At 44.3% G+C, this 27927-nt stretch overlaps 5 protein-coding genes across 5 annotated transcripts; 3 read left to right on the plus strand and 2 right to left on the minus strand.

Moving 5' to 3' along the window:
- Positions 1–1234: 1234 nt before the first annotated feature.
- si:dkey-238o13.4 (SDR family oxidoreductase) lies at positions 1235–4821 on the minus strand. The gene is made up of 7 exons (XM_030365471.1): positions 4692–4821; positions 4150–4581; positions 2993–3100; positions 2746–2885; positions 2294–2390; positions 2027–2151; positions 1235–1740 (listed from the first exon to the last, which is right to left on the minus strand). Exons 2-7 carry the CDS (start codon positions 4232–4234, stop codon positions 1564–1566), a joined length of 732 nt encoding a protein of 243 aa, XP_030221331.1. The 5' UTR covers positions 4235–4581; positions 4692–4821; the 3' UTR covers positions 1235–1563.
- spata2l (spermatogenesis associated 2-like) lies at positions 4766–7985 on the plus strand. Its single transcript, XM_030365467.1, has 4 exons — positions 4766–4900; positions 5471–5858; positions 5949–6236; positions 6505–7985. The coding sequence occupies exons 2-4, from the start codon at positions 5511–5513 to the stop codon at positions 7615–7617; spliced, it is 1749 nt and encodes a 582-aa protein (XP_030221327.1). The 5' UTR covers positions 4766–4900; positions 5471–5510; the 3' UTR covers positions 7618–7985.
- On the minus strand, positions 7984–9741 carry pdf (peptide deformylase, mitochondrial). The gene is made up of 2 exons (XM_030365470.1): positions 8794–9741; positions 7984–8545 (listed from the first exon to the last, which is right to left on the minus strand). The coding sequence occupies exons 1-2, from the start codon at positions 9407–9409 to the stop codon at positions 8388–8390; spliced, it is 774 nt and encodes a 257-aa protein (XP_030221330.1). The 5' UTR covers positions 9410–9741; the 3' UTR covers positions 7984–8387.
- Positions 9742–9827: 86 nt separating this feature from the next.
- LOC115550439 (sal-like protein 3) lies at positions 9828–16003 on the plus strand. The gene is made up of 7 exons (XM_030365466.1): positions 9828–10133; positions 10612–10835; positions 11027–11128; positions 11746–11847; positions 12517–12630; positions 13005–13113; positions 13404–16003. Exons 1-7 carry the CDS (start codon positions 10046–10048, stop codon positions 15209–15211), a joined length of 2547 nt encoding a protein of 848 aa, XP_030221326.1. The 5' UTR covers positions 9828–10045; the 3' UTR covers positions 15212–16003.
- Positions 16004–17676: 1673 nt separating this feature from the next.
- Positions 17677–27535, plus strand: tat (tyrosine aminotransferase). The gene is made up of 12 exons (XM_030365469.1): positions 17677–17828; positions 18342–18649; positions 18931–19035; positions 21727–21794; positions 22114–22272; positions 23322–23460; positions 23866–23918; positions 25102–25254; positions 25571–25699; positions 26394–26477; positions 26656–26754; positions 26901–27535. Exons 2-12 carry the CDS (start codon positions 18367–18369, stop codon positions 27039–27041), a joined length of 1413 nt encoding a protein of 470 aa, XP_030221329.1. The 5' UTR covers positions 17677–17828; positions 18342–18366; the 3' UTR covers positions 27042–27535.
- The last annotated feature ends 392 nt before the right edge of the window (positions 27536–27927 follow it).

The raw sequence follows: 27927 nt of genomic DNA on the forward strand, positions 1-27927 counted from the left end.
TCTACCATGAGTAACCACCTGACGAATTGGTCACATACACATTCATCTTAATCCAAAAAAAAAAAGAAAATACTTCAACACGTTTTTGGCTTTGCCTGCATGCAATGTCTAATACCCCAAAGAGTCTGACGCACCCTGTTTTCATGTAGCGACGGGTAAAGACTTGATGAGCAGACTACCCGTACCACACTATTCATATACCAAGGTCTCTTATCCACGAATAAGTGTTTTCAAGTTCCCATGAAATAATTACGTTTTTGTCGAGAGAACAGCCTTATACACTTCCCTCTTGCTACTTCTCATAGTCTCTTCCCAATGCACTCCCAACCCCAAACAAAGGAACGTTTTATTGTCCTGGTCCTAGAGAGATGGGTGGTCTATCAGCTAGAGGACCTCGGCGCCCCAGTTTGACAAAATATGCGGAGGTGGGAAAAAGGAACATCGTAGTAAAATTGCAGAGAAAATGTAACCCCCTTCCCTCCATGCTTTTGGTTATCATTTGGGACTAATCTGGCTTTTATCAAAGAAGGTCAAAAAATGCACCGAGCATGTACAGCCAGCTTTATTGGGATAACAGGAATAGTCTAAGAGTTATAGCGATCTGCATCATATGATATTTTTGTTGGCAACATTAAGCAATTTTTGGAATAATAGTTGTAATAATGTATAATCCTAAATGAACCAAACTTTGGTTTCCCACATCTCCCATTAGAAAAGTTGTGTCAGTTTCAACCACAACAATGATTCTCTATAGTGTCAAATTATTTCACGCTTAATTAGATTAGAGACAACTATTTACTAATTACTACACAATAACATTCCTATGCGCCTATACTTCCCAACAGGGGGCGATCAGTGCGATGTACAAGCCCTACTGTTGCAAACGCATGTCGGCATTAACACGGAAGGATAAACCAAAACAACGACCCCCATGTCCCATTACAGTAGGCTTTGGCTCACTGGTCCTCTCTTTTGTTGATCTAAGGGCATGCTGCCCCTGTGCCCCACATAACGGACTGGCAAACACACAGGGGCCTGTGATGGGTTCTGGGGGGGGTCATACGGGGATTGGGGTGTGGGAACAGACTCATGCTAAGGCAGATATAACCGCCCCCTCTACCCATTAGATATGTATCATCCTGGGTCAAATAAATATATGTTCACAGACCGGACTTTCTGACTTTATTCTCGTATTTTGGTAGCGTCTATCAACAGAATAACCAAGGTAACATTACATTTTGGATGATAAAACTTTAATATCAGACAATAACAGAAAAAAACAATATGTGATCTTATTACCTGTCAAGTTTGCTTAACCTATCTGCCATCACAGTGTAATCGCTTTGAGATAATGGTAGGAGATCATTGTTCTTACGAGAAATGCAACAAAAAAAAAGGCACACAAATAGAATACATGCTTTTATGCGTACATTAATGTGGATGGAAAACTGTGCTTGTGTGTTGGGGGGAGCTCTTAAGTGGGGCAAACCCTGCCCTACCCCTGTTCGTGGCAACACAGAGGGGGCACACAGGGGGAGGATCTATGTGTCTGAGCAGCTTCATCTAGAAGTCACCCTCGAGCAGCACAGTCTTTAGGTCAGCCGGGCAGCCGATGGTGAACACCGAGTGGCTAGTGGTGCATCTCTCCATCAGGACGGCCACGCCCTCACCCAGCTCCAGGTGGTTCAGGAAGCCAGGGGCCATGCGCTCTGGAGGGGCCACGCCCGTGTTGATCTTCACCTGCCCAGACGATGGGTGGGGGATCATAGATTGAGGAGTTGATACAAAAAGGATCTTTGTTCTCTGGCCCGATGTTAATGCAAGATGCATGCATGTTAATGCAACGGTTATAGGGGTTAAAGAATGTGAAATGCAAATTGTTCTTGTAATTAATAACTAGTCAAAGGAACAAAGAATATAAGATAGAAAAATCTAAGTGATGTTACATTACAAATTTGGGGAAAGATATCTTTAAACAGATGCTTTATTGAACCTTCCAGTATGAATGCATGTGAGTTAGCAATACCTGGTTAAGTTTGCAGGCCACTTCAGGGTACTCCTCTCGTAGCACCTGGCAGAAAGACAAAGTGCTGGCCGCTCCCAGGGTCAGGAAGCCTGTCCCTGGCATTAGCACCTTCTCACCAGCTCCCCCTAGGGGACAGCACAGCATTACAGCTAGAATGACACATAGTCCTCCATGTCGAGTATTTTTCCATTTTAATTTACTCCTTACAAGGACAAAGAAGGTAGGTCCACCGGTGTCACATGGGTAACCGAAGGCCCGTATCCTCACCTGTGATGAAGGTGTAGCTACATTTCGGGTCGTCCCTCACTAAGGGGAAGAAGGCCTTCCACGACACAAAGGTGCTGAGCAGCAACGTCTCGATGACCTGAGGAGACACAGCGGCAGAACGAACAAACAAGCCAGGTTCAAATTAAAATCCTGCTTTTGGTTTAACATAAACACACACACTCCTGTTCACACACGCACACCACTTACTGAAAAACAAATAATGTAGAGATTAGAGAAAGATCGTTCAAAGATAGATGCTGCTGAATCATCTTTATCAATTGAACACATTTCAATTTGTTTCCGGGTTGGGGCAGGATAACTTAATTGTGTGTGTGTGTGTGTGTGTGTGTGTGTGTGTGTGTGTGTGTGTGTGTGTGTGTGTGTGTGTGTGTGTGTGTGTGTGTGTGTGTGTGTGTGTGTGTGTGTGTGTGTTTGCAGGTGTGTACTCTCACCCATTGGAGATCTTTGAGGGACTGCGTGTGTGGCGGACCCCCCTGCCACCAGCTAAAGCCCAGTGACGAGATGATGTCTGTCACCTTCCCCACAGCTTTCAGCACGGACTGTTTGGCTGCCTCCACTCCCTCCTCCGTCCCTTAGGGGGCAGACAGAAGGGGTTACGACCCAGAGAAGGGGAGGGATCATCAGGGTATTCAGATGGATAGATGGATAGGGAGGGGTCGGAGTCTCTGCCATACATACCAACATCTCCAACTATGGTGGTGAGGTTATCCTTTCTACCGACCGAGACAAACGACCTCAGCCTCTCAAGTCTGCTGTTGTCCCTGGAGATCACGGCTACTTTGAAACCTACGCGCACACGCACACACACACACACACACACACACACACACACACACACACACACACACACACACACACACACACACACACACACACACACACACACGTGTCTTTAACTAACTACTTTAACTACAAACTAACCCTAACCCTTATCTTGAATATTAACATCAAGGAACTTGCCGTTGACGTTACAATGACTAGTAATTGTGCCAGATCAGTAATCACAAAGCAGCTCACATGCATCATCTGTCCAGGGTGTAATCCTTTTCTCATGAAAAAGATCATTCACAGACCTACATTATGCTTATCTGTGTTTATCAAGGACATCGGTCGGATAAGCGTGACTGAATGGTAGATGGTAACTTGGTACTGGTAGGCCTATCTTTAGTGTCAGCAAAGGACATACAATGTATACCCAAAGCCTCTACAGGAGCATCCTGCCACGGTCCCCGCTAACCACCACGGAACCCTAACCCAAATATGAAGAAATGCTACTATATTTTGGCCAAATAAAAATCAAATCGTTTATTGAACGTGTAGTCGTACCAATAGGGAACATTTCTTTGTTATTGCAATGAGTCTAATATTTTATATTATCCTTATTTTTCCAATTTTCGAGACGAGCGTGTCCACTTTCACGTACACCTAAATAAATTTGCACCGTAAAAATGGGAATGTGATTCAGCTCTAGGGGCATTGTTCTGGTAGAATATACCAGCCCCCTGCCCATTCTCCAGTAGGCTGAAGGCTTTTTTTGGAGAGCGCACACATTTCTCGGCAGGCGCAAAGACGCAAACTGAGTGAGAAAATAATGTAAATGATGAATGAAATACAAATGACAAAGCTTTTACATTGCAGATTTTTCCTATCATAATTCCTAATTGAACGTGCATAAACATGCACCTTACCGTACCCAGCAGTTTGGTTGGGTACGGTTTGAATGGAAAATAGGTGCGAAAACTTTTTCCTGTGTGACAAGCAAACAACGAATTAAAAAAAAGTATAAATCATCTCAAACAAGATAATCCAGTAAATTCCCCATTTAGAGCACTTACCTTTATCCAGCAATGCCTTAACTACTCCTGACCCCACCGTCCCTGCTCCCCCGAGAGCTAGAACAACTCGATCCGAGTTTGACATCCTGGGTGTAGGTCTACAGGGCTGTTGAACTGCAGACTTAATACGCCGATGTTGTCAATACTGACTGTGGCATAATCTTACTTAAGGTGCCTTAAACCCATTTGGTTTCTGCAGTTCCGCCCTTTGGTCCATGTTAGTAAAGCCACGCCCGGTGATAAAATTAAATGTTTCCCTCACTGTTAATTGGCGCTCCGTCTTTACTCCCCACAATGGATGTGTGTGCGAGGGTGTGCACTGTGCATGTGTGAGTATGTGTGAGTGCGTGCGCGCTTGAATATGAATGAGTTCGGGGTGTTCCTAGGCTTGTTTTCGGTCCATCCATTAGGTTGGAGTGGATGGGACGCCATCTGATGGATAAAACATTTGCGTTCATACAATGACTCCTTGAAAAAGAAAAGGATTCAACCATATCTTGATCACATATAATTAAACCATGCCATTGCACATCTCATCTTACATTTGTCCAGATAACAGTAAGAGGTCCCAGGTGCCTGAAGTCTAATCAAGAACAAGTACCGGAAATTCGGGGTTCAGTCACGTGACAATGTTTACTTTTTTTCGGAACTTTCCCTGATATCAGGATCCACGCAGTCGAATACGACGGACTAACACCATTGACAATGCTCTAGTATATGTCCTATATAATCGCACAAGAAAAGTTTTGGGGTGAGATGATATATTTTTGTATTATGGATTACCGCAGAGGGTTTCGATTTCGAATGAAAATATGGTTCATTGCTTATTGATGCTAGCTAAAGCCTTCTGTCCAATTCGTGGGTGTTACGAACTCGTAACGTTACCAGTCGGTAAGCCCTCTCGTTGACCTCCATGATACGAACAACCGAACGAAATGCGTTTGAGCAAAACCTCAAGTCGATCATTTTTTATGTTGGTAATTTCGTTTTTTGGCAGTGACCAATGTGCTTCTGTCTTAGCGTTAGCAGGTTCGCTAGCTATGCGTCATATGTCTTCCTGGATTTGTTTTCGATCCCCAAGTTTGGCGCTTACACGAACATGTTTGCGTTTTCTTACGATTTATGACTTAAACTCAGGAAATATATGCTACATATTTCATAGGAGGGAACCACATATCGTCGATTTTCGCCCCTTTGGAATATAAGGCGTATAAATCTATATTAAATTCGCAGCTCCACTTGCTTTTTAGACGGAGCACTTAAAGGAAGTGTAAAGGGCAATTCAGCGATACGTGTGTCATCACCATTTATTTTCTTACAGGGGATTCTTTTGTGTATGCCTCATTGGCGGAATCACAGCAATGAACATCCTCTGCCAGATAACCAAAGACCTGGTGAAGAATTATGATCATTGTTTGGAGAAGCGTTTAGAAAAGGGAGCCTCCAACCTTACATGCGACGATGAGGTCCTGCGTAAGGATGCAGAGGCAATACTGGAGAACGCCGGTGCTGAGGATATGCATTCACTGGGACTGGATCCACTGAAGGTGTTGGAGGAGTCTCTGAAGGCAACAGCAGCTCTGCCAGTATCCACTGCAAGTCCATGCAAACGGGGGCTGAGAGGGCTGGCCAAGGCCTTTGAAGTCCTGGAGCAAGCCGCTCTAAATCTCTATCTGAGTCCCTGGAGAGAGGAGTACAAAGTTGTAAAGGTTTGTTAATATGAATACGTATTTCTGTGTTTCCTCCAGCCCCTTGATGTATCAATTTCTCAATCGTTTCACTCGCCTTCTCTCTGTCAGATGTACTCCGGTATATTCACACACTGCATCAAGCCAGTGCTGTCCACGGTGCAGATCGCAAAACTTTTTGGGTTGCTAGGATACCAGCCCTGCATAGGACAGCAAGATCAGCTTCTTCAGGGCCGTTCCGGCGTCCCCTCCCACGGCCAACTCCTCGAGTTTTCCTGTGGGTTCTTCCTGGCCCGCTGTGAGTGTCAGCTCCTGCTGGCTGCATTAGGGAACCACGGGGGTGAGGCGGAGTGGGAGCTGGGCATGGTGGTGGAGCGGCGCAGAGGACACAGCCTACAGGTCAGTCCGTCGGACTAGCTGATCAATCTGACATTTAGTACTTGCCCTATCATAACGTTGTTGTTGTTGTTGTTTTTTATAAGCAGTGAAAAGGCGTATTGTTGAAAATGAGAATACTTTTGCTCATGTTTTTAACTGTTAATTGCATGTCTTTGTCACCACTCTGGGAAATATCTTCAAAGGGTTCTTGCTATACATATTTAAATAGACTATGTTGACGGTTGTCTAAAAAACATAATAAAACAGTGTCCAGGGTCACCCTTTACAGTTGGCTTTAGACAACACCAAGAAGATGCTGGACACCAACCAAATCCTAACGGAGGAAGTGTCTGAGGAATGTGGTGCAGGTGGCGAGCTAGAGCTGGATCTGTACACCGCCGGCGGGTTAAAGAGTGTCCGGGGGGAGACCGCTGGCTTCCACGATGCCAATGGTGGCCCCCGTTCGCTTTCATGGGTGTCCAATCACGGCGGCCCGTCAACGACTTCAGTCCTCATGACGCAAAGCAACGGGTTCTCTATCCCATCCTCCTCCTCAAGCACAACCACGGCGGCCGCTGGTGCCACAGCCCCCGGCTCTAGGGCAAGAGAGCCCCTCTGCGTCTCCACTTTCAACTGCCAACTCTCCAAGACCTCCCCCCCAAGGCAAATCCCGTCGGGCGCCACCCGAACAGCATCAGCCGCTACGAAACAAGTAGCTTCCCCTGATGAAGACTCACAGAGTCATAACTTTGACAGAAGTGAAGTCCAGCCATCCATTGCAATGATGCCCGCGTTTGGTTTGCCACAGTCGGAAGACTCTTCGCCCCCTTCGCCAGAGCACGTTTGTGGCTGTGTCCAATTGAGCAGTTCTCACTTGAAGATCTGCTTGGACTGCAACACTCTGCACGGCTTAACCTGCTCCTCACTGCAGAAGTGCAGCAACAGCCAACACATTCTAGTCAGGAGTTACAAGAACAAGGAGAAGAGCGGTAAAACCAGGCCACCGTCGTCACAAGGCCTCCACGAGCCGGGCTGGTGCAGGCCTCCGAGCCGTGCCAAAGATGAAGCAGCCATGTCCATACTTTTGTGCGATACCACAGATTCAATTGTCAAAACCCCTCAGCCAATCACGTTCCACAGCTGCTGTGACCAGACGCTGGAGCCGCAATACGTTTGTTTCACTTGCAAGGTCTTCCACTCTGATTCCTGCAGAGAGTGGCTGTCCTGTGAGCAGGGCCACAAAACAAAGCCGCTTCAGGTGTGCCCTTGTGGGATGGCGTGCCCCCGAAAACCTATAGTGCTGTGTAGATACTGCGGCACGGAGTACTGTACCAATTGCTGGTACAGGAACCCTGTACAATGCACCTGTGGAGAAACTTTTGATAATCGGTCGTCGTTCTGATGAAAATAAGTATTTGTGAAAACTATTGCACAATATAAGGCACTTCCAGCCAAATCACAGTGCCTTATTGGAATCAAAATTCACTCATTCATTCATAACATGAAATGTAACGTCAAAATGGCAAGCTGAAACAATCTGCCTTCTAGTCAAAGTAATTGACAGCATTTTTTCAAGTGGCTTTTTTTTTTATTTGAGTGCTGTTTTAAACCGCCATTCTGTATTTTACGCACTTCATTTTCTAGGTGTCCATACATTTATCAAACTCAAAATAATGTTGAATTAATTATTCTTGTCTCCTGCTCGTTTCAATTAACATTTTAGTTGACAGCAAACTTGACAGTAATAAAATACATGATAAAAGGGAAAAACCTTTTTGTTGTCATTTATTTGTATTTTCAATGGCTTCCGAACCACACCAGGTGAATCGCACAGCCTATTTGCCCAAACACATGTCAAATCACATTTGATGTTTGAAACGCTTTTTTTTTTTTTTTTTCAATACAGTCCCATGTATGATACCACCATACTATGCCTTGGCAGGACATGGTCACATAGTGCTTAATCTTTTGTCATGACTGAAAAAAGTTGACTTAATTTATGAAGAAATTTGGACTGATCGTTTCACATACATAAAATGTCAATAACTAGATCTTAGGTACAGCTTGGGGATCCTTGTTCAGGTCCCAGTCCCTAGCTTAGCAGATCTTATCAGATATGTTCTTTTTGTGTTTATTTGGAGAAGGATAGAGCAGTCAGCCCATGTTCTCGTGCTACTCGTTGTGCGTCTGCCACTTGATGTTGATAAAGGTCTTGCTATCCATGCGGTCAAGGTAAAGCAGGCCGTCCAGGTGATCCATCTCGTGCTGGATGATTCGGGCCGGCCAGCCACTAACCTGCCAACTGACAGGTTCAGCCTTCTCGTTCAGACCTGCGTAAGGGCATATGTTTTGCAAATGCACAAAATAAATTGCAAAATGTGTGTTGGCATTTCTACTGATTAACTTCGCATTATTATTGTTTGGGTCGTTTTGAGTAAAATAGTATCAACACTAGGACAACAACATTTCCTCAATTGCTTATAACTAAGTTGGGTAATGTTTTTGTCATTTTTAATAAATCGTCCACTGTATTGCCCAATTCCTCGCTTCAGAGTTGATCTCACAGGTATAGGCCTACCTGACACTTCCACAGACAAGTAGCGGGGTACCGTGGCAGAGAACCCCGAGATGCTCTCGCAGGCCTCCTGGAAGAGAACCGTCCGTCCGTCCAACACACGCAGAGTTGGGTTGACGAAGATCCTCAGGGGCTGGACAGAGAGACCCCGCGCCTCCCTGGACGCAGGTGAGCTCTCTTCCATCATCTTCACGGGGTACTCCAGCGCCACGATGCGTAAAGGCACCCCAACCTGAGGCGCGCTCAGTCCAACACATTCCAGCCTTCGCATCACTTTTACCATAGTTTTGATGACGCCTTGTACCTCGGGGCTAGAAATAGTTGCTGGGTCTACATCCGCAGCTTGGGAACGCAGTACGGGGTCCCCAACCTGGCAAACGTGATTATAGGGAGGACAGGTAGGTGGCTGGATCTTGCGTTTAATATACTGGAGATATGAACGCACCCTGACGTTGGAGGAATAACAACATTTAGAGGCTAGCGGGAAGAAGATGGGGGTTAATTGATAGCCGGAGGATGTGGCAGTGGCACCTCCTGTGAGGAGGGAAGGCTTTGAATTAGACAGTCCTAAAGTTCCGTTGGAAAGTCGCAGCACCCGGCTTATTATTGTCCTATTCATGGCTCAGTCCTATTTGAGGTAGCTAATAAATACAAGTTATGACACGGCGATACCAGCGCTAACAAAAGTTTTTTTAAGAAATGTAAATAGGATTAGATTTCGGCATAATACCAGTGGTATAATCTCATTCTGCACAACACGCGTTCCCGTCCCGTCAAGGTACTGAGCAAGGTTATAGCTTAGTACACTTCCGTTTCCTTATAACATCATTGGCGCTGTCACAATAAGCAAAACGGAGAATTCCGACCCAAATGTTATATAATGGATTCCAGGTTCGTGTTCAAGGAATACCGCAACATACTACAGATATCTAGACATTTGTACTCCGTTGAACGAAATTCTGCAGTACATCGGGGACTTTTATTTTGATACGAGGCTGTGTTGACACCGAAGTATTTTGCAACGTTTTCGACTGTAACCGGAAATGATCAACACCGAACAAGGGTTGTTCAATAACGTGTTCAAATCTTGCCCCGGTACATGTCCAGGCAAATGGCCATGTATGTATGTAGTGATGGGCGAAACTACTAAAATTCATGAATCTTTAAAAGCCCTAATGCTGAATGCAAACACATAGCCTTCCCTCCTCCTCAAGCAGATCTGGATTAGTTTGTGTTTCGTACATGGAAGAGAAGAATGGATGATGAAAACATGACTTCTCCAAACCTACAGGAGATGATACTAGAGTATGCCTGGACTCACAAGATGAAGGATTTACAAGAAGGTTTGCCCTTGTTTACACATTTTATTTATTTGTAACGTTGATTTTGTACGTTTGGATTTGCATTCGGCAACACTTTCCAGCTACAACGTTTTTTTTTTACCCTCAACAGGGAACTTAATAGTAACCATCAATAAGTCACTTATATGACACAAAACCAATTGTATTTGGAATACATTCGTGCTTCCTCGCTCTTTTTAGTGAAATTGAACATGATTTGTTACTAAATTGGTCTCATGTAGCACTTATTTTGATAGTTGAAGTGTATAAGATTGGATTTGAGTGCTGAATAACTATTAAAAATAGTATAATCAAAGCAGTAAAATCGGATCTTGAGTGAATGAATATCCAACTTAAAACAAACTTCACAGCAGTTGTGTATTGAGTGAATGAATATCCAACTTAAAACAAAATTGCACAGCAGTGCAATATGTAATAACATATTGCACTATTTGTTTGTATTCTTTTTTTTCTTGTAAAGTTGTGGACACTTCTTTATGGATGGAAGCCAAACAGCAATATTATTCCCTAAAAGAACCATGGAGGCTACGAGTAGCTACAGCCCAGGCATACTCCATCATAAAGAACAGGGACGTCGGACGTTATGAAAGGGTGATTTCCTTTTTGGAGGCATCGTACAGACTTCTACCCACACTTGTGGTCGCCATCAAACACATGAAGATCATGTTTGGACTGAAGACATTGGTATGTTGTGTGTGTATGTGGTTTTTATGTTATGTTGTGTTCAGATGTACCGCACTAAGAGGCAAATTATGTTGTGTTTGGGACATGTCATGTAATTCAGGTTGGTTACCTGATCAGATTGGTGTGTAAGAATGGTATTACTGTTATACATAACTTGTATTGTTCTATATTTAATTTACTTCTCATTCTAGGTAATTATGTGGATGCTTAAACAAGGCCAAGGCATTGTTCCTATCGTTGTTAAAATCCTCCAGTTCTTTCCCAGCAAACTACCTCAATACCAAGATCACTGTGTAAGTATTATGGTTCTAATTAATGTTTTGTTAGGCAGGGCTTTACCGATTTATGTAAGGGTACAATATGTAACATTGACACCCTGCGTTAAAAATATTGGAGAGTTGACTCCAACCGCCCCCAACCCACAGCTTACGTGGGTTGGCATGTTGAGGGTATGAATGAACATCTGTGCAAGACCAGCAAAGAACGTTATATTTGTACATGCATACATTTATAAATATTTTTAGACAAGCTCAATTATTTGTCTTTAACAATGACCTGTAGCAACAAGTACTAAAATGGGAGTTGATCAGCTAATACGTTTGCAGTTTATTTCATGTTTGCAAATTGAAATCCTTCTGGGCTCTAAGTTGTCTCCATCTTTCAAATACCACTGAAAACACAAACAAAGGTTCCTACCCAGAATGGAAATGTCATTGGAGAACAGTTACTAACACAGGCTGTAGCACTGTTTTCAGAGAAGCTAGTATTTAAATTTGGCATATTTACTTAATCTCAAATTTACAAATCATGGTCATTGTATGATTTAGTACAGTACATTGTCCGTTAACGTATATTCTTTTATTATCAATGTAATAACTTATCCCCCCCCCCCGTTTGGTTTCATATTCAGAGCAATAAAGAGATATTTTTAATGCAAAAAAATCATCTGGACTTCAGGCTCTTCGCTCAAAGTCTTGCATTGGACAAGATGAAACTTGAGGATTACATTAAGGTATATTTTTTCCTTTTCACACTTATTTAATAGAGGAACTTGGAAGAATAGTAAAAAAAAATGGGAAGAAGAACCCATTATCATGGTGGTCATAGTATAGCATATTGAGCGTCTTCTCTTTTAAATAACAGATTCCCTTTTCTCCCACCGGGGTGCACTGCAGACAGGCATATGGTGGAAAAAAACCTTGTTTCATGGTTCTATGGTAGCTGATTGATTTCTGTTGTTTAACCATACCTAGGGTTAGATTTAACACATCTAATACATATTTCATTCAAAAGACCCCAGCGTTGTTAAATCTCAGACATATCAAGTTCACTACCCTGCAACTATAGAAAAATCAGCCTGTATCTTTTATTCTTTTATACTTTTTACTTAAAATGTTTTCTGTGTTTGAAAATAACTTTCATTTGATTGGTTATGAACTAGCACTACACAGAGAGTTTATTTGACGGTTGGCGTTGCTTGGTGATGCCGTCGGGTTGAGGATATGTGTATGAACCGTTTTTAAGTCGCTTTGGATAAAACCGTCTGCCAAATGCCCTAAATGTAATTGTAATTACTGTGGGAATAAGATACGTATAAGTTATTTTACGATGTGTTTAGTTAGTACCAATAAAATATTACTTAAGAACCACATAAACGTGTCCAATGCTGGCTGTCTTTCAGAATGAGCTGGAGGAGCAGTACGGTGAACATTATACCCAGAAAGTAGAGGACAGACTTCTGCACTATGTACATGAATTGGAGATGATGTTACCAAGAGATACCTATATAGACCAGGTGTGTGTTAAACTGTTCCCATTCCCAATGTTTAACAGTGGTTGAAAACAACCGGATCAGTGTTGATTCGTTATAATTATCTATAAGAACTGTAATAGGATTTTATCTACTAAAAAAGATCAAACTCAATGGAACCATCCTTTGAGCAACTGTAAGCTTAGACATACTTGCCTCTTAGACAGAGGAGAGCTCCTACTCTTATCTAAACACATATGTTAATTTTTCTCTGTGTGTTGAGGATGTACAAGAGATCAAGATATCTACAGGCTGCTCCTCTCCCAAGGAGCACAAACAATCATATATAAAAAACATATAAAATAAAACATATAAATAACAATTAGCTTATTACTGTGATTTAAATGGGTTTCCAACAGATCTTACGGCAAGAGCATAAAGTGAGCCATGAACACAAGGAAATTTTGGAGATTATAGCTCAAGGCTCCACGGCCATCGCAAGTTCCCTGAGGATGCTACTGCAATGGGGTGAGACTAGTTATGGTTCATCAATACTACCTTATCATTCCATGTGGAATATTGTGTTTTTAATTACTTGATAGTAATTATTTTTTAATCTTTAAAAAAACATATTGTTTAAAAGATGGAAAAGTATTAATTGGATCTGTATTGATGGTTTCATTTGATCCTTTAATTCATGATCACATTTGCTTATAGGCTGATAGCGGTTGCCACAGCAACTTCTCATTGCACATTGTTTCAGGCCCTATTATTAATCCCCAATTGGTACTAATTGTTTTCCTCCTGCATTAATTAAGGTGACAAAAGCTGTTGTCCTCTGAAATTCTCCTCGAAACCAGCAGTGGCAGCTGTGGTGGAACCTGTTGCTCTCCCAGAGCCTGCCGTGAACAACATCTCTTTCGGTGCTCCTCCAAGATCGGAGACGGCCAAAGCTCCCGTAATGGCCCGGGAAGACGCATTGTGCCGACACCTTTCCCAAGACAGCCCTCTTCTGTTTCCTATGGAGCAGCAGGAGAACAGTGGCGGTGTGGGAGACGGTGAGGTCGGATGTCCCCAACCAAAAGAGGGGTTGGCGAGGGAAGCTGGGGACGGAGAGGCAGTGATGAAGGCTGACGGTGGGCGCGATCAGAGGGGACCGGCCCTCCCCACGGATCAGCAGGCGGAGGAAGGTGGTCCCCAAAGAGGTGAGGAAGCGGAAGGGGGGGACCACACGGATGTGCAGCTCAGCCAGAGAAGCGATGACTCTGAACGCGTGTCCTCCTCTTCCTCATCTTCCTCCTCTTTGCCACATTTCTGCACCAAACACAAGCGATGGGTGAGGAGCATCCTGTCTGAGTGCTCCAAAGAGCGGCAGGCACAAAGAGACGTGCCTCCCTCCCCTCTGCTCTTCCCTTCCTCTTCCTCCTCTTCGTCTCAGGACCTCACCCCCTCCGACCTCATCCCATGCGACCTGATCCAAAAGCCCCCCAACCGTCAGACCCCCTGCCTCTCTCCGGCAACCGCCCAGGGGCCCGGTCTGACCCTGTCCATGCATAACCCCTGCCCCACACGGTCTGTACAGCCGCTCTGCCCCCCCGGGGTCCGCCCAGGGTCCCCCAGAGCAGGGGCCACAAACACCTCCCATCACGTGGCCCCATCTACAACCCCTTGCACCCCCGTCCCTGAATGTTCGGCAAGCCATGAAGCAGCTGCTTCCAGCCCACCAAAACCTGAGGCTCCATCGTACTCTTCAGACGGGAAGCACGGGCTGACTGTAGGCCTTTTACCAGACGGGGCTCAATCACAATTTGCCCCTTCCATTTCACCAGACGCGGTTAAACCACAATTGGCCCCTGCCGTTGCACTCCCCCGGTCAGGGCAATATCAGCCGGCCCTCGCCTCGACACTGCCTGCACACTACCAGCAAACTGTATCTGGTAGCGACTCGCCCTCTGTCTGCAGCCTAACACCTGGCCACACAGCGGCCCCCTCACCAGGGCCTTCGAGATGCGTGGCCGCTCCTGAAAGAGGGTGCCACCTGTCAGGATCTCCTGCACAGACCCCCGCCTCGCTTCACCATGCTCCCCCAGGCTCGTCCAAGGACTCTTCTGAAGTCTCGGCCCTGCCTCCGAGCTCCGACCTGCACTCCGTGTCTCTGACCTCGACCAGCGCCGCGAGAGCGACTCCATGCACTGAACTTCCCCCCGGCTCGAGACCTGCGCTCGCCGCCGCTGTCTCCACGGTGAGTGACGGACCCCCCCCGAGCGTTTCAGCTCAGGTCCCCCGGGCTCCGACGCAGTCCCTGCCACAGCCTTATGTGAGACTCACCAGACTGCACCCGCTCAGGTACCTCCGGGAGAAGGGGGGGAGAGCTCCTCCAAGCACTGAGACACCGCTTGTTGAGAAGCAGGCCTTGGGTGATCCTCACGATGAAGGTGGAGGTGAGGAAGAGGAGGAGGAAGAGGAGGGAGAAGGAGGAGTCAAGTTTCTGTACTTCGATCCTAACCTTCTCTACTCCGGTGATGAGTCTTCATGCAGTGACTCTGGGGCTTCTGAGGACCTGGATTACATGCCCTCAAGGAGTCACAAGAAGAAACAAGTGCCTAATATGTCACCCGATATGTAATTACTCAATGCCAACATAAGGTGACCTAACCCTTAACCAACTCTTTTTGAGTTGTTTATCTTATATATATATATATATATATATATATATAAATTTGAGGGAGAAGTTTTATTTTTGAGTGAGTAGTCCAATCAGTGTCAGTGTGTATGCGTGAGTGTGCAGTGGATGGTCCTGTTGCCCATTGTGACCTTTTGATGAGAGAAAGGATTTCACCCATTCGGTCAAATACCCCCCCACTCCTGTTTGCATAGATTTGCTTGTTGACTCAAATCGATTAGGATCAGAAAAGTTGAAGTCAGGACTCTGACCTGTAGACCTTTCTGAGAATTTAGGGTTTTAAAAAAAAAGTGTTGATGTATGTGTGATGTTACCCCAAGACATGAATGAACGCAGTGTGTGGAAGTTGCTATGAGTATGATTAGCTTTAGCCAAATAATTAAGGATAATGCGTATAGATTTCAGCCATTTATTATTTTGTGTGCTCTAAACTTTTACCAAGAATTGAAGGAAGTATGTATTATAGTGAACTTTTTATTTGGTATTTAGCTTGGCGCTTATGTGTATGGATACATTGTTTAATAGCTACATTTAAAAAAACTAAGGATTTTTAGAAACCATCCCAAAGTTTTGAGAGGGGGTGGTACAAAGTTCTAAGGTTGGTTTACATGGTACATGGAACATGTATTTATTTATTCAGTTAGTTTGGGTTGCTTTCTGTTCTTATCTGTATAGGTGTTTTCTGTACATTCCAACAAGGGGGAAAAACAAGAAATTAAATTGTACAAAACAAAATGATTTCCCTTTTTAATGTGTAGGACTACTTTTAGTATAATATTTTGTCCTAATAGTATGAAGAAAAGCCTGGTCCAATGAAATAATAAGTAAAACCTCAGCATAAGAAGGGCTAACATCTCTAAACAAAACAAATGCAGAAGAATATTGTATTTCATTCCAATCAATTTAATTTCTCATAATTTCTAATATCGAAAAACCTCTTCTAGAGTTGATCCTGTGTTTGCTCCCATGGCAGAGTCCCTTACCACTTACGAAGAGAAAACATACAGAACGATAATGATGTTGAGGATTACGTAATGAATTGTTATCATACTTCCTTAATTATGCTTGAACTATAAAGTGGCGTCAAAATAATATCTCTTGATATTATTATCAACAAAGTACCAAGGTGGTGGGATGTATTGAGTTGTTACAATCCGCCCTACTAGATGGCTTCTGAAATATGCGTTGTTTTTGTTTTTCACTTGGACCTAGAACCAGAGAATGACTGAGAATGACCTCACGTCAGTCGGTTGACCGCGCAACACAGATGTTGAATTAGACTGGTGGGGGCTGTTGAGGGCCACAGTGTACACCGTGCTACAAGAGTTTGAGACCGACGGTTATATAAGGAGTATTGATTCTGGGGCTTATTGTTATTACTGTGTGTTCTAGATAGATACACTGTGTTTTTGCTAAAGCATCAAAGAAAATGAATGGAAAGGCTCGGGACTATGGAAGGACTAAGGGTGGGTTGTCTTATCGTCAGGTTTTAAAGAGAAGGCCACTGTACACCAAGTCACAGTCCTATCATAAACTCACATGGCTTTTCCTACCCCAGGGAGATGACACTCGACCTTCGTCTTTTTCATGTCTGGAACCAACTTATCTTTGTGTGTCTGACCGACATCCCTCAGTCGATTCTGGACAAGCCTGAGATGCTGTACCTTCCAGGGAAGGCATCTCCCATCCACGACTTCTCCATCAATGTTAGCAACCCTGTGCAGCCTGCGACTCGGACGGCCAGGAACCTGGCTGTTCCTGGTCTTGACACTGAATGACCAGCTGTCCTGTGTTGCCAACATGGCTGCGACCTCCGGCTCCTGCAGATTAAAGGTCCTCAACCGGAAGGCCAGGTTTTGGTCTGGGCCTTTGTCGTCTCACGTCTAGACTAGTGCAACTCAATCCCTCCCGGTCTGGCTGCCATTGGTCCCCTGCATCTGATGAAGAATGCTTGAGCCTACCCAGGTTCTCCCACACTTCACTCCTCCACACCCTCACTGGCTAGCGGTGGCGGCTCCAGGGTTATTCAATGTCATTATTCGATGACGACATTTTCATTCACCTCCCTGCCAAACATCTGAAGAGGAGAGTTTCTGAAGGACAATGGTGGATGTTGGGGAATCCTGCATGAGCCCACATAGATATTAATGAAAGAGGACACACAATGGGAGAGAGAGTAACAGAGGTTAACATAGAAGAGAGTCAATTTTTTCTTTTGTGTCTTTGAAGCTTGTTGGTTAAATGACAGTTTCCCATTTCTTTACACAGTGCTCTGGCCATGGCAAAATACCACAGCTCGACCAGGTTCGACCCGTTTGTCGTACCCGCCCACATTTTCAAAGGGAGGACCGGTTCAGTCTCAGGTTCAGCAGTGATGCAACGGGGTTGTATTGTACACCCATTCTTTCCACCAATGAAAATGTAGGCACTGTTCAACACCCATTCTCAGGGTCTTCCTATAAAGCCGCTAAATGAAAGTTACCCTGGTTAAAGTTACCCTTCTTTTTGTGAATATCTAACAGGAAAAATACCCGCAATTGGACTAGCGATTTTTTCTGAGGTATTGCAATTTTTCCTTTCCCCCCCCCTAAATTTCTTATAACAAACTTTGTTCTTTAAATCATGCTTCAGCTCTGTAAGAATTTTTTACCTAACAAAACCGTTGCAACTACTTATGCAGGTTGTATGATCACCTCTGCAAAGGGAATGCAAAGAGAGTAATCCTTTCAAATAGCCTATTAAAAATAATAGAGTGGATAAGATATGCATTTGTATTCTTAGTATGCTTATTAGTATTTTGTTTCGTGTAGTAAGATAATAGGTTTCAATCTAAAGTTGCATGACCAAACGAAATACTTTGATTGTTTATTGATAGGCCTAATGGAAAATACATAATAATTATAATATAGTATAAATATGATTGAAAAAACAATCTTTTTTAAATTATTATTATTACTATTATTATTATTATTATTATTATTATTATTAGCAGCCTACTTTAATCAAGCAATGTTTCAAACAATTATGCATTCCTCCCGATGTTACTTTAATTCTCTCTCATCTCTTCTTTCAGACTTTAAAAAAAGTACAATTTCAGAATGACAAGCAAATCGTATGTGGTTCAGATGAACGCGAACGGAGTGATTGATAGCACTGTTGTTAACGGGGCCGATCTGACGGACAAAGGAGCGAGAGGGAATGGCTTCCATCAGGTCAGTGTAAATAAAGGCAAATATCCAGCCAAAGTAAAGAGCCGCAGGCAGAGATGGGACGTCAGACCCTCAGAGATGGCGAACAAAACTTGCAATCCTATTAGGGACATTGTGGATGGTATGAAACTCACGCCTAATCCCGAGAAAGCCATGATCGCTCTTTCCATAGGTGAGACATGTTATTCAATTAACTTTACTTAACACATGCAGAGTCTACAAAACCTGCGTTTTGTAGGCTATCTAATATACAAACTGCTGTTAACCTGTCTCTGATGCATCCCAACATTCGCCTATTTTGTATGATGGCCTATATAAAGTTAGGCAAATGACAGCAGTAGTCTACAATCAAATGACAAAGGAAATATAGATCTACTTAACATGTATTTCCTTGCTATCTATATTGGTCTATGTTATTCAATGGGATGTGTTCTTGTTTTATCCGTTGGTTAGGGGACCCCACTGTGTTTGGGAACCTTCCTACTGACGCCTGCGTCCTCAAGGCATTGAAAGATGCCGTGGAGTCGGCGCGGTACAATGGCTATGCGCCATCTATCGGTGAGACCATAGACTTTCCTACATTCACCATTCATAAAATTCCCGCTGCGCGCTCGCGCTCTGCCCTGTCTCTGTTACGAAGCGCGAAGCTGCCCCTGCATCTCTGCACGTTAGTTGGCGGGCCAAGCCCCTCCTTCTCGCGTGTGCGTGTGTGCGTGTGCGCGTGCGTGTGCGCGTGCGTGTGCGTGTGTGTGTGTGTCCAGTCCTCCCGTATTAATGTGTAAACCACATAATAAGTAGTCAACAGAAGACAATGTTTTAATCCCACTTTATATCTCCTTGTTACTTTTAGATGAGAACCCCTGGCCAGCCTTTCAGACTGGGTGTCAGGCTAGGGAATTTAAAAACAGGCATCCTTGGTTAGAGTGGAGGGAAAAAAAGTTAGCTAAATGTCAGCCAACATACAGCAATTGTAATTCATAATGTTAATCACTATGCAAATGAGAGTATAGCTAATTCATGGTCATTTTTAAGGTGCAGTAATTTCACACTTTTACACAATTCAATTACTGTATGGTATGTTAGATAACAACAGTAAGAGCTCAAATTAGAGCGAAACATTAGTCTCCTGTCATCTCCTTCTCATGCACTGGTTAGCCATGGATGTAAACAGTTCATTAAATTATTTTGAGTAGATTTTGTCCTTGTTTAGCATGTGCTATTGCTACTATAGATATACAAAGGACAACTTGTCATTTTTGTGTTCTATTTGTTCAGACTGTTATTAAAACTGGTTCTTTCCATGATTGTTGATAATCGTTATACTCTTAAATCAGCGGGTTGTAGACCCCTGCGTTGGTGAGTGTGGTGCGACACCCCATAAGCGCCACACACGTACACGTACCGGTCGGACGGGTTTGTACGAGGCTGGGAGGGAATCATCACAGTATACCCACTACAATAAAATAGACTACACCACTGCCTTTAATGTCCCATGCAGGTGGGTATTTCAATTCAGGGCTTCTGGACAGGGGGCAGATGGGATATTTGAACTTGGGGGGACAAATCTGTCAGCAAATGACTTCAACTCAATAAGTTATTTTTGTGTAATCTGGGCTTTAACTAGCGCTCAAGTAGTAACTTTCGTAATAGCCTATGGGCCAATGGTTTGCACTAAAAAGCCATTGCAGAATTCTTATTTGAAATCATGGATAAACAACAGTGAACATTGTTAAACAAAGGCCTACTTGATCAACACTATAATGAAACTGTTATTTGTCTGGAATGCCAATCACCCACAGAAACTTCAGGCCTTATGCAAAATATGTTTTATTTAAACATTTGTGCATACACTCTGTCTAAGCAGACTCACTGAAGGACCCAAAGACATCTCTCCTCCTTTCATTACCCTGAACATACTACTGGGCAACTTTTTGTCTGTCCAGTCTGTCAAGCCTCTCTTGGTGAATATGGCACAAAGCAATGCCATTGAGTCTTTTTTGCGCCATGGTTGATCGCAACCATGTCTTCTTCAATCTGCGTAACCCACTAAAACTGCGCTCTGCCTCAGCAGATTATATGGGCACAACCATCAACAATCTCACTAGTGTCTCTACCTGATCAAACAGGCCACGGACATCAGGGGGCAATTCTTTCAAAGCATGCACAGCATCTGCAGTTGTGTTGACCTTGTACTTGTTTTAAACATGGCCGGTTGGACTCTCAAGTCTTCCTCTTTCAGTTCAGGATATTTGCGAACTGCTGCATCATTCGTAATGGGAGTAAGGAGTGAGTTTTCCATTTATTTTAATGTTGGAATTAGGCATGCACCGATTGTGAAATTCTGGGACGATACCGATGTTTCAAATAACAATTTGGCCGATACAATGTTATTTATTTCCCCTTTCGTGCCAGGGAAACAAACCCTAACCCCCCACGCACGCACCCACGCACGCAGACATGCACCCATCATTGCTTATTATTGTCTACTAGAAAATATTGTGAACGAATTATGACCGAGCAAGTCTTATTGGTGAGAGGCCCAACTCTATTATAACCTCTGCTAGCCTAGATATTTGAGAGCTATAGCGAACACGCTCATCAACCCCGATTAGAGGGTCACATGCTTATACGGGAGGAAGTGGGCAGAGGCAACTTGGGCCCTATCCCAAGTGGTTTATTATACCTTCTGATGGATGCCTTTATGTTAACCCAAGTGGTATTGGGATTTGTTTTCTTTGATTATACATGGCTCATCTAGTACATGTGGTTTATTGAGGTCTGTTTTAAATCAGTTTAATTAATAAGGTGACGAGTTGCTTTTAATCACAGAGTATTCATATGATATTGCTGTAATGTTTAAGATGTGACTTTGTTACTCTCCAATGTTTAAGATGTAACCTCTTTACACTGATACTGAGAATTAAGAGAGAGAGGATAAGCACATTATTAGTTAAAGGGAAACTGGGATGGGCCCGCTTGGGTGTTGTGATTGGTCAGTGCATGTTGGGGGAAGCCACACCCCCCCTGTTCTTTGCAAACCAACTTAGGTTTTGTTATCACTTCTGTGTAAGTGATATTAAAGTCTTCTCTATCTTTCAAACCTTGTCCTTCTCGACCGCTCGTATTTTGTTAAATTCTTAAAGTGTGGGTTTTTATCCACAACACTTGTTGCATCTCTCATGTTTCCTACACAATTCAGTGTGTCTCCGATCAGGATAACTGCAATCCTCTTGTCATACACATTCGCAGGTTACCAGAAGAGCCGAGAAGCAGTGGCTAACTTCTACAACAGCTCTCTAGCTCCGTTAGAAGCCAAGGTAGCCCACCGTCTTAATACTTGTGTCTTATTGTCATCTGCTAGAGGCAGCCACACACACGCAAACACATCCACACGCAGCCACATGTAAAGCACACACACACACACACACACACACACACACACACACACACACACACACACACACACACACACACACACACACACACACACACACACACACACACACACACACATAAAGTCCAAACTTGGACTGTATCTATTCTTCATGTGTTTCTACCACTTGTCTCCCCCCATTTATTATCCTCATGATGAGATCCAACCCGTTGGTACCCCCCCCATCTCCCCTTGCCCCCCAGGATGTGGTGCTGACCAGCGGCTGCAGCCAGGCCATTGAGCTGTGCATCAGCGTGCTGAGTAACCCGGGAGACAACATCCTGATCCCCTGTCCGGGCTTCTCCCTCTACAAGACCATCGCTCTGTCCATCGGGGTCCAAGTGAAACTGTATAACCTGCTGGTGAGCAGAGGGTCTGCCCGTCAAACACACACACACACACAGACACACACAGACACACAGACACACACACACACACACACGCACACGCACACGCACACACACGCACACACAGATCTGTTCTGTGCAGTAGTTACAGAGCCAGTCCAACCGAGCTCGGATTGCTGAGCTACTCACCAGGCTTGCCTTGTGGTCATAAGCTTTCCAGTTACTCTGATAATGGGAAGCAGATTTTGTAGACACACATCACACAATCAGGGTTCCTGCAGCACAAGTAAGCGAGCTCTGCTGCTCAACAAACCTTGTCCTAGGCAGATGTTCTTACACCATAAAGTTAAGCACCTCAAACACTCAAGCCACTGTGATGTTGTTCTAATAAATGTTAAAACATAGCACATAAACCGAGAACAACGTTATCATTATGGGGGTGACAGGTACACACCTTTATACGCTTAGCCAACTACCCAGATTTAGGGTTGGACTAATCTCTGATACACCAGTCTTTCTATGTTGTGGCAGAACTTCTGGGGGAGAAGGCAAAGAGCCTGAATCAGAAAACTAAAATGACAAGGGGCAGAGTTATGACTTGTCTGCAGTTTCGTTTTGGAGATTACTAACAGAGGAAAATCATTTGAGCGAGAGGATGAGGCTTTCCAAAGGGGAAGCATATTTCTTGAGGCGGTGGTGATTTGAAACCTTTATTGATACTTTTTTACAGTTTACTACTGCTGGCAGAGTTTTTGTACAAATCTTTGCATCCAGCAACATGATTGGTCGAAAACAAATATGAATCGAAAGCAAAGAAAAGTCGATATTAATCCACAGTCTAGGGTAAGACATACCCTGGGCAGAATAGGGGCAGGAGGGGTGCGGAAGGATTCGTGGTTTAATCCCCAATGCTAGCGGCCTACCCAAAGGTATCTATGCCTAACCCGGAGCTGATCCCTGAATGCCCGAATCGGGTGTCTCCTTCACGATTACTATGACGATTATTATCATCAAATAAAAAACAAATGTAATGCCTCGTTGGGGATGCCTTGCTGCCTTTGCAGCCGGAGAGGTCATGGGAAGTGGACTTGGAGCACCTGGAGAGTCTTGTGGATGAACAAACGACCTGTCTGGTCCTCACCAACCCCTCCAACCCCTGCGGCTCTGTCTTCAGCAAGGAGCACCTGGAGGGCATCCTAAAAGGTAAGCTCATTAATAATGAATGATAATGATACTGATAATGATAATGCCCATAATGTCGAATGGATCAGATTGACCCCTTCTTGAACCCAGTTTATACCAGGTGAGCCAGCACCTGGTAATGGCCGAATCATGGCCCCCGTGCACGGTTCCTATGCCTAGTTATTGTGAAGAGGGCTGCGATGACATCATTTCTTGTTCACGCCGGCCCGCACATCCCACACACGGGAACTATAAATCAGCCTTCAGAGCATCAGAAGCATGTTGACCTGAACACTGCACATTGTAACTGCCCTATTCAATGACCTGGGCTCATGTGTGGATTTAAATGGATGGATTGTTGTTGTTATGGTTGACTGCATATCACTGTTTTAACCTGACATCATTTCTGATGTATTTTGCTCCCAGTGGCTTCAAAACACTGCCTACCGATCCTGGCTGACGAAATATACGGAGACATGGTAAGACAACATTCAAAACAACTTGACTCGGTGGTGGAAATGACCATGAATACATTCACACATATGCATCCATGCATTTACCCACTGAAGAAAGAGGGGATAGCTCATCCGTTTTGTGTTTTCTTCTGCTGTAAAGGGGTCTGTTTTGGGCTCTGTACAATGCATGATTTCATTTGTGTTGGCTGTTTGCGGATTTAATGGCAAGAAAAAAATATTATATAACATATTTGAACCATGAATGTGGTAACAATTTTCTCAACAAATGTCGACTCCCATCACTTGGAGCTCTATGTGAGAGTGAGTGGAATGCTCTTTCGGGGTTGTTGAGTTTGTTTGCCCAACCACCCATCCCCCAGCTCCCCTTGCCTGTCCAACGGGGTCCGATCACGATGACTTTGCACTCTTTTGGTCCCAGGTGTTTGCAATTAATGTTGAGTTTTGGACCAAAAGAGGGAGGGGCTTGTGGGGTATCCATATAGACGAAAAGTAGAAATATAGAGTGATGGAGGAATGGCCAGGCCCTCAGCTTAGAAGATGATTGATCATCTTTGGGGGTGGGGAGACTTCAGGGGCCCACGAGTGCGCGGACTGGCTCCTCTGGGAGAACCCACTCAGACCCAATACGAGGAGGGTCTTGTTACTTCCCCCTCTCCCTAGTCCTCTGTTAGCCAGGACGGTGCAGAGCCAATCAGAACTGGGGCGGATCCCTATGTCTGGAGATTCTTAGCTCTGGTTTTAATGAAAGCCAGAAAGCATATTCAGTGGGCCAGCAACCGTGTCAAAGCTCTGCTAGCTCTCGCTACCGCTAGGCTGGGCTCCTTTGGCCATCATCACACTCACTTCCACATTTCTCTTTCTATTTTTCTCTGCTGGTTCTCTGTTGCACATGGTTGAATTAATGCATACGTAGACTATAGCCTTTTAGTCCTTGTATTATTGGTTCTAGGAACACAAAACATTATTAATATCATAAAGATAAAAATAAAACAAAGTTTGACTTCGAAAACAAAGTTAGAACCATAACAGGGCTGCCTACATGTTAAAATAACAGATAGAAAGAATCAGACCACCATATCTAACCTCCAAGTTGTGGTGTACTGAAATGTTTCCTACAGCCCAGTGTGCCACTCTGAGCTGCCACATAAACCCATCTCCACCTTCTTGCTTGACCGCTCCTGCCCAGGTTTTCCCAGGATGCACATACACCTCCCTGGCGACGCTGAGCAGTGACGTGCCCATCCTGTCCTGTGGCGGTCTGGCCAAGCGCTGGCTTGTGCCCGGCTGGAGGATGGGTTGGATCCTTATCCACGACCGTAGAGACGTCTTCGGCTCAGAGGTGCGTTCGTTCGTCCTCCATAGGCTCTGGTCTGCAATCAATCACCTCATTAGAGTTTGTCATGAAGTACGCTGACTGCTTTAGTCTCACTCTCAGATCAATCTTGTATGATGTTAAATTCATTATTAAGATTACACTTAAACCTCAGAACAAACGAGGGAGCATTCAAAGAGGTCAATTGTAACAGAAGATGGCGGGATTTTACCAATAGAACATTTGTGGTCATATGTTGGCCAATGAATGCTATTGAAAAGGTGAAGGGGTGAACCCCTAGCTTCTCATTCACATGGATTTCATGAGGTGATCTCGTTCCCAGATCAGAAAGGGCCTGGTGAAGCTGACCCAGCTGATCCTGGGAGCTTGCACTCTAGTCCAGGGGGCGCTAGAGAGCATCCTACAAAACACGCCGCAGCACTTCTATGACAGCACCACGAGCTTCCTCAAGGTACATCCCCACCACCACCACCACCACCACCACCACCACCACCACCACCACCAACACAACCACCACCACCAACACAACCACCACCACCAACACAACCACCACCACCACCACCACCACCAACACAACCACCACCACCAACACAACCACCACCACAACCACCACAACCAGCACCACCACCACCACAACCAGCACCACCACCACCACCACCACCACCTCCACCACAACCAGCACCACCACCAGCACCACTAACACCACCACCACCACCACCTCCACCACAACCACCACCACAACCAGCGCGACCCTCGCCGCTGAGAAGGACTGTGTGCATCAACTTAAGCATAGACAGTTCATATCAAGAGGAGTCTTGTTTGTTAGGATTGTTAGAAATGGGTGCAGATCAGCAGAGAGAAGGCACTCATCCCCCTACATGATGTACTAATAATGAAAAATAAAACAAAATAAATAATAATATACTAATATGTAGGAATTCATGTTCTACAACGCTCTACATTCTTCTGTTGAGGGTCTTATTGGTCTTAGAACACAGCCTTCTAACCTAAGTACTTTAGGTCATATGAGTGACCTATGTTGAACTAGTTGGGCTGGATTTGGAGTGTGTGTACTGGAAACAAAAGATGTGATTATATTGACGATGCCCTCCTCCTCCTCCTCCTCCTCCTCCTTCCTCATGCAGGCCAACGCGGAGATCTGCTTCAAGGAGCTGTCCACCGTCCCCGGCCTCACCCCAATCATGCCCTCCGGAGCCATGTACTTCATGGTCGGTAGTACGCTGGGACCCTGCCCTTTTTGGCAGTGTACACTGTGTGTCCAGAAAAGCAAACACATGCAGCTCATGCAGCACAATTACCATTACAATCAGGGCATTTAGCAGACGCTTTCATCCAAAGCGACTCAGATCGGTCAGCACGGTCTAAAGTGTGCCTATTGACCTGCAGGTGGGCATAGATATCGACCACTTCCCGGGGATGAAGAACGACGTGGAGTTCACAGAGCGCCTGGTGACAGAGCAGTCCGTCTTCTGTCTACCCACCTCTGTAAATATTGCTTTCTTATTCCCGCCGTCGATTCGTTCAACCAGATCCATCCCTTCCTCCAGCCGTCCATCCATCCAACTACCCCTGGTTTTATAGTCGATAAGGAAGAGTACCACGATAAGGATAACACGTTGATTCTGTTTCAGGCATTTGATTATCCAAACTTCTTCCGCATCGTGGTGACGGTACCGGAGAAGTTGATGGTGGAGGCGTGCGTTCGCATCCGCCTGTTCTGCCAGCAGCACTACCTGCCGCACAGGGCGGACAGCAGCGAGCTGGACCAATGAGAGCGCTGCAGCTTTAGAGAGAGGAGGTATTTAAGAGTGAAGCCACCACGAGGGACTTCACTCCGTTTGTCAAAGTCTGTTAAAGAATGTCAGGTTACGTCAGGCCCCGCTGCAGCAAGCAAATGTTGAAGATGTTTTGTGGCCAGCTTCAACTATCATGATGTAAATTGCATATTTATATTTTGTACAGGCAATTTATTTTAACCTATACTTGATTGCTTGTTGGTATATTTTGTTAAGCAGTTGGTTTTTATTAAATATAGTATATATATTATCTTATATATGAATGCAAGACAATTAATTCATTAATTCTATATTGTTTTAAAGGATGGATAAATTATATTTGATGTGGTACACAAGAGTTTCCCAACTGGGGGTACGTGAGGAGGTTGATTTTACTTTGTTATTCCCTCAAAACCAATAATATTTGTTGAATTAGTTAAATATTTAGGTAGATTGGATGTTGATGAATAAAGTTCAGACCATGAATATAAGTTAACCTGCCTGGGCTATTACTACTAGCAGTTAAATTACCAACCAAGTAAAATTACTTGAATCAACTAAAGTTGGTTCTCTCAGATTTAGACAAACACAGAAGCACACTCACAAACACACACACACACACACACACACACACACACACACACACACACACACACACACACACACACACACACACACACACACACACACACACACACACACACACACACACACACATTCACACACACACATACACATACACACACACACACACACACACACACACACACACTCAAAGCTTGTTTTTCTCCCTGCAGACACATGGTATGCATTATATTGCAGTCACTTTAACTATTGAGTCTACCAACCGTTACCTCCATATGGTGGAGGAGGGGCCAAATAC

Source organism: Gadus morhua, chromosome 9 (assembly GCF_902167405.1).
Source record: "Gadus morhua chromosome 9, gadMor3.0, whole genome shotgun sequence".
NCBI lineage: Eukaryota > Metazoa > Chordata > Actinopteri > Gadiformes > Gadidae > Gadus > Gadus morhua.